General features: G+C 36.9%; 1 protein-coding gene across 1 annotated transcript in view; it reads right to left on the bottom strand.

The window, feature by feature from the left end:
- Positions 1–13,780, bottom strand: part of LOC106458536 (huntingtin-like) — a 269,635-nt gene that overhangs the window by 21,768 nt on the left and 234,087 nt on the right. Inside the window, exons 47-48 of the mRNA XM_022384781.1 lie at positions 8,687–8,944; positions 99–254 (exon numbers count right to left, since the gene is read on the bottom strand). Of these exons, the coding sequence (XP_022240489.1) occupies positions 99–254; positions 8,687–8,944 (414 nt within the window). The remainder of the gene's footprint in view (positions 1–98; positions 255–8,686; positions 8,945–13,780) is intronic.

Here is a 13,780-nt window from a genome sequence, read left to right as displayed (position 1 = left end):
TATTTAGAATTAAATATCATTATTATTACACAGTGTTATTATTCCAGTAGAAACTAACATTTTCAAAGAAAGAAAAATAATTGAAAAATAATAATTACTACTCCTAAGACAGCTGCTGCTTTACTGATGCCAACAATTAAATATTGGGCCATGATTTCATCTTCAGCTGGATGCACACGGTGAAGTTCAAGAAATGTATCCAACATCCATTCAAACTGTGATCGCTCCATGAAGATATCAGACAAGAACACTACCTAAAATGAAAACAAATACAACTGATTCACTCTTTTGAATTATATAGAAGAACAAAATTACTCATTTTAGGTCACATCTCAGCATATCAAGGAATCAGTTAATAAAGTGTTTAAAAGTTATTACTTTTCTATACCGAAAATATATTTCCAATAGGTATCTCTTCTCATTGCTGCCCTCTATATACAAAATTTTTTCGCATGCCATAAGCCTTGAGCTCCCACATACCCCACGCTCAATGTGGTTTACTGCTTCTCACATGTAAATCATCATGTAACGACCCTTCCCCAATAGAAATGCGTCACACCCTCCCGACACCTGTGACTCCCTCTATTTGATTTTACTGAACTATCACTTCAAGAGTAGGCAAAAAGGAAGCATCGGTTATAAATGGGAAGGAAGGATGGAAAGTGTGAGAGGATGTAAGTACCTATTGGAAATATATTTTAGTATATGTCAGAAGGAAAGCATAAGAGTGAAAAAAAAGACTTTTGATGAGCAAAGGAGGGATGTGCTGACCATGCAGATTTACGTGTTATATAATATATGGACAACAAAAGTTACTTATTTAAAACTTTCCCTGTAAAAAGCCCCACAAAAAGTAAAGATTATTGATTCTGTTTCATAAAGTACCAGCCTTCAATACTAAGTTATGATCATGCAATTAGTGTGCTGATTTACCACTTTGTATAATTTGGTTAACTAGTGATAAATCAACCCCTAATCATAAAAACTGTATTGTGATCATACTTGTAGTAAGAATCTTAAAGATGAAAAATGACAGAACCAGCTTTTATTGTTGGACAGCTCCTTGGTAGAGTATTTGCCCTGTTAGCCAGGAGTCCTGATCCTAGAGTTTGTTTTCGCTTAATAGCTTTTTCACGTAAAAGCTTATGATAAAAATGTTCCTCTATTGTTCCTAAACAAAATTTGAAAATAGATGTAGGTCTGTGATAAACTTCTTGTAATAGAGACAATTTCATTAAATAAACATTTTGTTTTGATATATAAGTTGTTCGGGTTTTTTCATCTAAAAGAAAAGAGACATTAATTTCTTGACGATCTAACATTATGTTGTTTTTTGAGTGGAGAATTGTCTATTTCACTGTTAGTACAAGCTTCAATCCCACAGGAAAGATAGTGATTAGCTTGAATGAATTTGTAAAAGCTCCTGTCACATAGTTAAACAGTCAGAAAAATTGTGATAGTTAGGGGAAATTGTCTGCTTTCTGCATGTTATTATTCTATGTTCTTTGGTGCATTATTTGACTAAATGTTACTACCATTTGTATATAAAAAAGTAGGGTTAAGTATCATCGATAGTCAACAGCAAAAAAAAGGTTGGTTGGTTGGTGTTTTATGGTACAAAGCAATGAGGCTATCTGTGCCAAACAACCGGTAAAAACAGTGAAAGTAAATTAGAGTAAAATGTAAACATACAGCAAGTTAAAACCAAAATATGTCCAAAATTGGGAGAAAATATTTATATACAATTAAAATGGCCAATAGAGAGTAAAAAATTAAAAATACAATCAAGTCGGAGAGTGTCACCATTGCCAATGACACTGTCCAATGTCAGGGGTAAACTCTTCCAAAACATGTGTCTAAAATGGTGCTGCCACTCACGGTCGTAACGATGGCATGATAGTAAAATGTGGGCTATTGTGACTTGAGTGTCACAATGGATACACATTGGTGGGTCAATACCAGATAAAAGAAAACAATGAGTTAAAAAACTTTGACCAATGCATAGCCTTGTCAGGACAACTTCCTCCTTCTAATCCTTACGGAAGCAAGACAGCCAAAGACCAACAGAAGGTTTGATCTGAAAAAGCTTGTTATGACGTTGCTCACCCCAAGTCAACTGCCAACTGGCATAAAGCTGTGCCTTGAAGACAGGACTGTAGTCCATGTACGGGACAGGCATGGCCGTGACGGCACCAGAGCAGATGGACTCGTTCCCATGAATACCGACGTAGCCAGGTATCCAGAAAAACTGGATGGAAACAGAAGATAGAGAAAAATGGGTCAGTCATTGTTGAATATCGACGAGAACAGGGTGATAACTAACATTAAACGATTCTAGGGACAGTAGAGAGCTAAGAGAATCAGTGAAAATAGTACAATCAGTGTACTGCATAGCTTCAACATGATCCAGGGCAAGAGAAATAGCATACAACTCGACAGTGAACACAGAAACTGTAGAGGGGATCCTGCGAGCAACTACTGAGCCACAGCACACCATGGCAGAGCCTACAGAGTCACCCGATTTCGAACCATCCGTGTAAATAGGAAGAGAAGAATGGCCCGAAAGATGTTCAGCAAAAAGAAGACAGTACTTCCAATCGGGAGTATCCACCTTCCTCAGATGACTCAATGAAAGGTCACAGGAAGGGATGGTAAGATGCCATGGCAGAAGGGGCTGATCATTGGGGACAGCAATGTCATCCAAGGCCAGACCCAATTGAGCCAGTTGTGCCAGGATATGAAGGCCAAAGGAAGGAATTGCAGATCATCTGTTTTGAAAGAGCATAGCCCACCAAGGAAGAAAGACACAATCCCAGGTGGGATGCCGTGGTAAGGATCGAAGCTTGGTAGCATATTGTAAAGAAAATTGCAAATGACAGAGGTGAAGAGGAGGTTTGTGGGACTCAGTGTACAAACTCTGGACTGGAGAAGTGCAAAAAGCTTCGATGCAAAGTCGAAGCCCCAGATGGTGAATGGGGTCCAGCATCTTCAAGGCCAAGGTCCTGGCAAAACCACAGACCCATAGTCCAGTTTGGATTGAATCAGGGCACGATATATCCTGAGCATAGAACATCAATCTGCCCCAAGATCTGGAAGAGAGAGGACATGGAGGATGTTCAGAGCCCTTGCACACTTGACAGGGACTACATGAATAACTATATCGCTGAGACGAATAGATCCTGAGCATAGAACATCAATCTGCCCCCAAGAACTGGAAGAGACGACACGGAGGATGTTCAGAGCCCTCACACTTGACAGGAACCACACAAATGACTATATTGCTGAGACAGAGCTTGGGATTAGGGTGGAGACCCTGTTGGCAGCAAAAATGCATGCAAACGGTTTTGGAAAAAGAAAATGTAAAACCGTTTGCCGTGGTCCACGTCAGCAAGCAATTGAGGGCAGTCTGAAGCTGCCGTTCAATAACCCTCTAGTTCGATGACTGACACGAGATGTGGAAGTCGTCGACATAGAGCCCATTTGCAACAGTTGGAGGAAGATTAGTAGTGATAGCATTAATTTTAACACTAAAAAGTGTGACACTCATGACACAGCCCTGAAGGACTCCAAGTTCCTGTGGAAAGGAACGGGAAAGAGTTGAACCCACATGGACTTGGAATCACCTGTTCAGTAAAAAGTTCTGAATAAAAATGGGTAAATGGCCATGCAACCCATAGGAGTGGAGGTCTTGCAAAATGCCATACCTCCACATAGTGTCATAAGCCTTCTCTAGATCAAAGAACACAGAAACAAGGTGTTCTCTCTTCAGGAAGGCTTCCTTGATCGATGTTTCAAGTCGATTCAGATGATCCACGTTGGAGCACTGTCGACTGAACTCACTGGGTGGGCGAGAGGAGCATGTTCGATTCGAGGAACTAAACAAGACGAACATTAACCATCCTCTCTAAGACCTTATAAATACATCTAGTCAAAGTGATGGGACGATAATTAGAAGGAATTTTGGGATCCTTCCCAGGTTTAGAGAAAGGGAGGACAATAGCCTGGCACCAAGCATCAGGAAAAACATGCTCCTGCCAGCTCCGGTTAAAAATAACCAGAAGAATAGCAAGAGAGGCTGGAGAGAGATGGCGCAGAATCTCATAATGAACACCATCAGGTTCGACCGATATACTAGACCGATGAAGAGCAAGTTTGAGTTCCACCAGTGTAAAGGGGCAATTATAGTCATAGAGACAATCGGCCCGAAAGGAAAGAGGTGATCGCTCTGCCCGAGACTTGATGGCCAAGAAGGCAGGGGAAGAAACAGAAGTGCTAGAAGCACGAGAAAAGCTGTGGCCGAGAGAATCAGCAATGCTTTGGACATCAGCAACTTCCTGGCCATTGGAGAGCAAGATAGAAAGGGGATGAGAAGCATACCTCCAAGTGTCTTTCCAAATCTTGTCCCATACAATTTTGGAACTGGTGGTAGAAGAGATGCTAGTAGTGAACTTAATCCAAGACTCCTTCTGGCTTTGATGTCGAACCTGCCGAGCATGGGCACGCTGATAAACAATGCGGTTAGAAAGAGAGGGATACCATCCGATGGTATCCCAGGCCCGTTTTTGAGCCTTCCATGCCTCCTGGCAGGCAGGACTCCACCATGGACGAGGATACTGTGGAAAACGTGTCGAGGTCTTAGGAATAAAATGAGCAGCTGCCTGGATGATACAGTCAGTCACTGCAACCACACAGTCATCTAATGATGGCAGACAGACAAAGGCAGGATCAAGTTCGGAGAGAGAGGTGAAAAATGGCCAGTCAGCCTGGTCTAACTTCCACTGTGGCACTCGGGTCAGGTGGCATTGACCATGGCCAACCTCCCTCATAATGATATTAAAATGATCACTGCCCCATGGGTCTCTGTCGACCATCGAAGGAAAGCAAGTGAAAAGTGAAGGGAAGCAAATCAAAAGATCAATGGCAGTAAAAGACTGACTAGGTGCATAAAAATAAGTATATGTTCCAGTATTGAAGAGAGAAAGGTTGTGATCCAAGAGCATATGCTCTAAGGAATGACCCCTCCCATCAATATCAGCACCACCCCAGAGGGTGTTGTGTTCATTAAAGTCTCCTAGAAGATGGGAGATGGCAACTGGTCAACAAGAGCATCAAGGTCTGATTGATCATAAGTCTCCCCAGGAGACGGGTACAGATAACAAACAGTGATGTTACGACCCAAGGAAACACGTATGGCTATGGCCTCCAAGGGTGTATCGAGGGACACAGATGAGGAGGGCACATGCTGGTTGATCAGCAGTGCCACTCCTCCATGCACCCATCCATCACACAACCTGTCAATCCAGTACAAAGAAACTGACCAAAAGGTGGCTGTATCGGCAAGTTTCTGAAATGTTTTCTGTAAGGAGAGGCATACGGGATGATAGGAGTTGATCAAGGCCTTAATGTCATTGAGATTAGAATGAAAACCCCATCAGTTCCACAGTCTCAAAATGGCAATTTTTATGTAGGTTTAGGAGAACAGGGTGGAGAACCCTTCGGTTTATGACCACACCGTTTTTCTTTACTAGATGAAGGCCGATCGACCTCCATGGATCCTGCCCTTGATCGAGTGGGCAGATCTCTGTCATCAGAGTGAGAATTCAATGACTGAGAACATGATCGAATGATCGTCCTGCATTTAGGGGGCCAAAGAAGGACCTGAGCGGACACTGGTGCCCCAGGAGGTTGACCCAGGCAGTCACTGGAAGGAATAGTAGGGACAGAGATTGGAGTAGACGTAGACCGGCCAACTCTATTATCCATGGAGGGCAGAAGACCCCTCACATAGCATGAAAAAGACTCAGATGGAGGCATGGAATGGTCTGTCTGCACCCCCACTGTACCAGTGGAGTGACATATGTCCAAGATGGAGTAGGGAACAATAGCTTCCGAGCCTCTGGGTAAGAAATGTTGTGAACAGTCTTCAAATGCAGTACCTCTTTTTCCTCCACCAACTTAGGGCAAGACCTAAAGTAAGAGGGGGTGGGAACCAATACAATTAACACAGTGAGGGTCCAGCTTGCACTCAGAGGCGTCGTGGTCCTTGCCAACACAAGCACATGTTACAGAACCATGACAAGATGTCTTCGATTGACTGAATCGCTGGCACTGGAAACATCGGAGAGGGTTGGGAATATAGGACCGTACCTTTCAATTCAAATAACCCGCCTTAACAGTGGCAGGTGGACGTGGTGATGAAAACGTCAAAATCAGAACAGAAGTCAGCACCATAATACCATCTTGACGAGTGGAGATTCAACGAACTCCTGAAAATCTTTGGTTGGGTAAACCAGCAAGGATCTCCGACTCGGGGATAGACTTTAAGTCCCTTTCGACAATACTTCCCCATGAGGAAAATCAAAGAAGCATGGGGAGTAACCTCAATGGCCTTTGAATTCAAGAGGAGTTCACTGTGCTTTGCTGTGGATGTTTCAACCAAGATGTCTCCAGAATGGAGCTTCTTAACTGACTTTGGAGAGCCAGCAAGCTCCTCTAATCCCTTCTGAATAAAAATGGGACACATTTGCCCTAAAGATTTACCAGATAGTGAATGCAAGATCAGAAAGTGAGGTACAGGTCCACATAGTGGTGGAGACTGCTTTTCAGAGTCTTCTAGGCACAGTTTTTTACCAATTAACAGAGTTTTTACACTTTTTTTATTTGGATTGGGGGGATCCATAATAAAAGAAAAAGATTCAGTGCCCACTGACCCCACCCTTCACGGAGTCCTACGAGGGGATGCACTACAGTGTCAAACAAGGACACTGCAGCAATGCCAGGGTTTTGTGAGCACTATACCCAAACACCAGCATCAGACACAATGTCCACAACACCCGTTGAGAATGTCCAACACTGGTACTCAGTTGACCCTAGCCCAAGTAGACCAGCCGATTGACCCTGGTGGCCACCCCAAGGCCACCCATCTACAGGAATTCAAGGCCAAACTGGTGTGTTGCAGTGCCCCAGACACCACTCAACCACCAGGATCCTCTCCTCCTCTTCACGGGTCGCTACGCACGGCAAACACGTGGGTGGATGTTTAGATCCCAGAGGAGGTAACTGAAAATACAGAACCTTCCCTGGGAGGTTCCATCACCACGTACAGGAATCCACGTCGTGGGGCAAATAAAAACAAGGCCCAGGTAAATACTTTATTTCTTGTTTTTCGTATTTATTCTTAATTTATTATTAGAAAAGTAACTAAAATGTAAAAATAGGGATCTCTTCAGGTTAGTTAAGGTTAGATTAGGTAAAATAAATAATAATAATGCACGAGCAGCTCCTTGGTAACGTAATTCAATAGCGCAATGTGATCTCCACATTCCACAAGTGATTTACAACTTATAATGATGTAAATAGTAGTTAGACATGGTTAAAAGTGCAATAAAACAATAAAATTTAAGTATAAATAGATGTATACTGTTATAAGTTGAAATCTACTTGGGATAAACAAATATCCTTTCATGTTACAATTGAAAATCATTATAGAAAGGAAAAAAGGGTAATTTAGACTTATTTCAAGTTTTTTTGTTTTTTTTTTTGGTGGGTACGAGGTCTGTCAAATTGAACAACCTAGTATAGAGTTAGGGTAGAGAAAATAACAGATAAAATATAAAGTTTTGCTGAAAACAAACATGGAAATGTATTTAGGAGTTTTTAGAAATTATGCAAATCAAATCTGAGATTTTTGAGATGAAGAAAAGTATTTTTAATCTTAACATGAAAATCATTTTCCACATGGACTAGACAAAACAAATACTCAATATATTCACGGACAAACTTTTTTTCAGTTTATTAAAGATACTTCACTAAAAAATATGATTTCTTGTTGAAAGAGTTATAACATTTACTGAAAGTGTGCCAAATTTTGTAAAGACATATATACTATATTAAAAGTTAGTAGTATCAAAACTATAAAGACTTTAAATAAGTACAAAGAGGTCATGTGGTCAGTCAACTCGACCAAGCTTATGTTGAGAGTTAAATGTATAGTAAGAAGCCTTTTAAGTGAACAATGCAGTGTTGCATAGTTCACTGGTAAAGTTAAAGTTGTTGTCCCAGTCTCCTTTCACTTATCAGGTTTTTCATGTAAAAGTTTACATTAATCTAAACAGAGTTTAAAGGGCATTAAAACCTCAGCCTAGATCATGTAGATTTATGTCTAAGTAACTAACCAATCAAGTCACCTTGTTCAGAATTCTTTGATGTTTTAAAACTTACCAATTAGCAAATTCCCTAACAAGAGGTTTGTAAATGACCATCCAATTCCAATTGAAAATTTTATGAAGCAATCACTTCAACAGGCTAGTTTCATGCTTTAAAAGATTAATAAGCTAGGTTAACATACGAGTAACTTACTAATCAAATTACTTAACAGAGTACATGTGCAGGAACTAGCAACCATTGATAGATTTTTATTTTTGCAAAAATTACCAAGCTAGGTTTATATTTGAATAACTTACTGATCGAGTTACTTCACTTAATACAGATCATGTGTAGAAACTAACAACTATCGGCAGACAAGTTATATTTTTGCAAAAATTACCAAGCTAGGTTTATATTTGAATAACTTACTGATCGAGTTACTTCACTTAATACAGATCATGTGTAGAAACTAACAACTATCGGCAGACAAGTTATATTTTTGCAAAAATTACCAAGCTAGGTTTATATTTGAATAACTTACTGATCGAGTCACTTCGCTTAAAAGAGTCAATGGAGTACGTGTACAGGAACTAGCTGATAACCATTGACTGTAAAGGTCTAGAAGAAAATGTAAACAGGAATGTATATCTAGGCCTGCTGCTGCAAGGCTTTGTTCCCTCTGGTGATAAGCTGCAACACCACCAAAAGAGCTGGGGCTGGAGCTAGAAGAGGAAGAAATGTCATGTTCGTCTGCATCATCCATCAAACCTGTTGCTACACAAAGATATTCAACAGAAACCTAATAGGGAAAAAAAAACTTCATTAGAAGTTGATTTTTGTCAATTGATAGGTTACATGTAATTCACAGTGAAACCATATTTCAAGAAAGAAGATAAACATGCTTTAAATTTATTGTTATATTTCTTAAAACATCCTTAAGTTTCAAGATGAAAATACTGATATTCATATGCTGAAAAATGGCAACAACAGTGACCATACAAAGCAGTCTTTTGACTTCACTAATGTTAAGAGGCTTAATAATAATAAGAAATGATGAAATTCAGGAAGCACAAGATGGTTGGTTAAATACAAAATGCACAAAAGCACTGACTCTTCAAATGTGGGACTGAAAATGCAAGCAACCTACAGTAAGACAATAATGCATTGGTATCTGGGCATTTTCACCCACAAACCTGTTAAATACAGATGTAGATAAATCTAATAGTAGAACACTTGGAATACCCAAGAGATAAATATATGGGCACAGTTGATAAATAAAGAGTAACACCCTGTGACAGAGAGAAAGCTTGATGTCATAATTACTTTAATACAGATGTCAGCTGAGAGAATGGATATTAACTACTAACTAAAATATACTTTGATATTCTTCTGTCAGTTTATTTCTGCTGCTTACCTTATGCCTGAATTAGTTACATAAATTTTGATGGGGAGGGAAAAAAAAGAACAAACCACTAATAATACGAGCAGATATGAGAAAAACACATAAAACTTCAAGGTTTTGTAAATCACTGAAATCATTGTGATACAATACTAATTAATATTGTTATGTTAACTCTCTCAATACAGGCTCAATCTCAGACTGACCACATGACCATTTTTACTTGTATATAGTTTCAAACTAAAACAGTATGTGTATCTTCACAAACTTTTGCAACCTTTTAGGAAACATTAAGTCATTTGTACACAAAAAAATCAGTTTTTTTAAAGAAGTATTTTTACTAACAATTCTTCCATTAATAAATTGAATCTTTTTTGACTAGTCTGAGAGCAAAGTGATTTTTATGTTAAGATGAAAAATACTTTTCTTTGTCTCAAACATGTCAAATTTCATTTTTGTAATCCTAAGTAAATATAAAACTATATTTTATCTGCTATTACCTCTACCCTAACAGTATATTTTATTTTTCAGCCAGTAGACAAAGCAAAGTATAATAAAAAGTTGTAAAATCAGAAATAAAATGAGCAGCTGTGCCCTTTTTTTTCTTGATTACTGTTCACAAAATTACTCAAGTACTTCTCTTGAGTTTCAACTGCTAAACATTTCACATATATTTTCTGTGTTTATTTTATTGTCAATGACTGAAGTAGAAATCCACTGAAAATAAAGCAACAAGTCACTACATGTGTTATTAGACTCTTTACTTGACACACTAATGTGATACCCCTGAAAGCATCAAAGTATGCATGAAAAGATAACCAGCTTGACCCATACTCTGAGAACAGGATGTGTAATGTATTGGATTATATATCTAAGAGAGTTTACTAAGAAAATTAACCAGAGTAATACACTGCATGTAGAATCAGTGAAAATGTTTATGCCGACAACAGGATGTGGAATTTATCAGCTTATGTATCTATCCTACAGTGTTTATAACAAAAAATTCTCCAGAGTAATGACTGCACTTTGAATCTGTCAAAATGTTTATTATATGGTTTTGTGCTCATACAACAAACATTGCAATTCTTTCAATATTGGTAATCCTTATGGGACGTTAAAAATTTAGTGGTATACTGTAGAGATGTACAGACATTTGTAAAGTATTGTACCTTTCTAAAATGTTATGAATAACCTCCTTTTTTAAGTTGTTGAGCTTCTAATGTTGCATTATTTGCTTTTATTTTACCTCAGTTTAGACATTTAGAAGAATCATACAAATTCAGTAGACATAACTATATAGATCTACAGAGTATAAATCTCTAACTATAATACCAATATTTTAGTATTTTGCAAAATACAGTGAAATTTTGGCTACCATATATTACATATGTATAATGTTATTATTTATTCACAAAAGCTTACATTTTAGTTATTTTTTCTTAAAACATAGAAGAATAAATAAAAGATACTTCAAAAAACAATGATTTCAAGTACTGAGGGTGGTTACGAGATTTTATGCTTGAGTGTCACACATGCTAAGCCTTGCCATAAGCCTTGTTTATTCTTCTGAGTGGAAGGTGAAGAGCTATTAATTTTTGTACACTTCAAACATACATATTACAAAAAAAGATTATCAACTTGCTATATCAGTGCACAAAAAATCCCTGTAATATATCTGAGTTTCTAAACAAGCTATATATGAGTTTTAAAAAATCCCATTTCTCTTCAGACCAACAACTGGTCATGACACTTCAACAGCTTCAGCAAAATTTACAAATAGCTATAAGATTTACATACACAAGAAACTGCTCATTCTATTGGTTATAAGCTCTTGGTCAAAAAAAGTAGGTGGGTCTTTGAAAGAATGGAGCAGTGGGAGGAGCCAAACTACAAGATTGACTAAATATATTGATATCTCAGTAAATCAAAGAGGTATGAAGTTCTTATATAATATTATAGCTTTTCAATATCTATAATTTGAATTTATAATTCGTTAACACTTCACACATTAAGTGGTAGGCATAATAAATTATAAACAGAGCAATAAAACAATAGGAAATGCTATGTGAAAAACAGAATATAATACTTGGCATTTTTTCTTTATATTTACTTTAAAATTAAGAAATTAAAACATATATAATATTAAAATTTGCATTATAAACTACGTTTTGATGTCAATTCTACTGAAATAAATAATACTGAAATTATTTAATACAAGTATGAAAATAACTTAAAATGTTGTGTCATGCACTTTTTGATCTGACCACAATGAAAGGATTAAAACAAGTTTGAATATGCAACTCAGCAAGTCACATGACAATGGTATGTATCAAAGTTACACTATTGTATTAATTGACATGTGTCCTTTGACCTATCCATAGCAAGAGGGTTAACAATAACAACATAATATACACACTTTTATATCCCGATAACATTTCAAATCAGTAGTAGTCAGGCTATTATAATTTTTTCATAAAATAAAAGCTAAATTCTTAACCATTTTTCAAAAGAGTAATAAATTAGTAATCAGAATCCCAATGTGTCCTTCATTCTTGCTTTGTTCACATAATATACAATTGAATATCACCAAAATCCACCATTAAAAAACAACAACAGGTACTCAAGAGTTCTACAAAAGGTGTAATGTCACAGTAACAGTGAATTAACAATATCAGTTTTAGCAATTTAATAGTGAGGTAGAAATGAAAAAAAAATTGTTGGTATAATATATTTAAATTCACTTTTCAAATTACCTTTACATATTACATATTTTTAAAATTATTCTTTTGAGTGCATCAAAGTTTTGAACACATTATAAGATACGTCACACCTCTTGAAATATGTCATAAAAAATATAATGGGGGGGGGGGGGGGTTGGCCGAACCCCCCAAAATGTAAAAAAATTATGCTTTTATAGTTATAGAGCAGCTGCTAATGGTACTTAGTGTTTTCTACATAGTCTACATTGCTCTATATCTCTCCAGGATAGGCCCCAGATACTGGCTGACTGCTTAAAAACATGCTTCAGTGTACCAAATATTTTTATGTTACTGAAACTCTTTGCTACACAGTCACTAAATTCATGTTCATGTAGCATTAGCATGCTTTGCATAACATGTGTTGACTTTTGACCTCACCTATTAGAAATGCCATTTCAAACATTCAATGTATGGGCCTGCAACTCATGGATACTTTATACTGAATGAATTCCTGTAATAATCAATACAACTCATGGTTACTTTGTACTGAATGAACTCCTATAATAAGAAGTACAACCCATGGATACATCCTACTGAATGAGATCCTGTAATAATGAATCATCTTTGAACAACTACAGCTATGAGCAAGTGCATATGTTTACTAAAATTGTAAAATAATAGATATGATTAAAAAAGTAATTAATACACATGTACAAAAAACACTTTTATCTCAGTAATTCTGTTTGAAAATGATAGTATTTGTGTTGAAGTGTATTCTGGTAATTGTTTCTTAATGATATAATCCTAATTTTATTCATTCAGACTGAATTTCGAATGATTTGGAAATAAGTTTAAAAAAAGCATGAAAACAAACAAACAAATATGCATTTCAGGTATAATCTCAAGATTGTTACTAAGGAGAGAAATGTGACATTGATACTACTATGTGCTGCCTACAAAATGTACCTGCCAAAAAGGCATTGGCAGTAAATAAGCAACCACAATTCTACTGTAAAAAGCATTGTGAAGATTAAATGATACCTTACATACAGATATTATATCAGGATTTATATGAGAAAGTTATAATGTCAACATGGATCAAAATAAGCAAGTATGGTTTCTTCTGCCCTCAAGTAGATTAAGAAAAACTTTCTATCATTAAATGTGTTTCCAAACACCTATCTAACAGATTCAGAAAACAACATAACTATCAATGGAAGATAAAAAAATTAAGCTGATAAAAACCTGTATGTGGAAAACTTTCACCAATTTTTTCATCCCAGAACACTTCAGCTTGATGATGTATATTGTTTGCTGAAACATTTTGTTAACCTATTGTAGCTTCTATTCTTGTCATTATTAATGGATAATTTTTAAAGCTAAATAGTTACTTTCAAGCATTTAACAGCCACCAAAGTAAACATATTTCTCAAATCTAAGAAGAAAATAAAACTGATTGATGGTAATTAATTTAATCACTTTGTACCTGCAAGGTATATCTAGTATATGAGGCCTGTGAGAAAAGTATCCGACCTTT

The sequence above is a fragment of the Limulus polyphemus genome, unplaced genomic scaffold (genome assembly GCF_000517525.1).
Source record: "Limulus polyphemus unplaced genomic scaffold, Limulus_polyphemus-2.1.2 Scaffold482, whole genome shotgun sequence".
Classification (NCBI taxonomy): Eukaryota; Metazoa; Arthropoda; class Merostomata; order Xiphosura; family Limulidae; genus Limulus; species Limulus polyphemus.
Note: the sequence above shows the minus strand (reverse complement) of the source record. Positions and strands in the feature narration are given on the sequence as shown.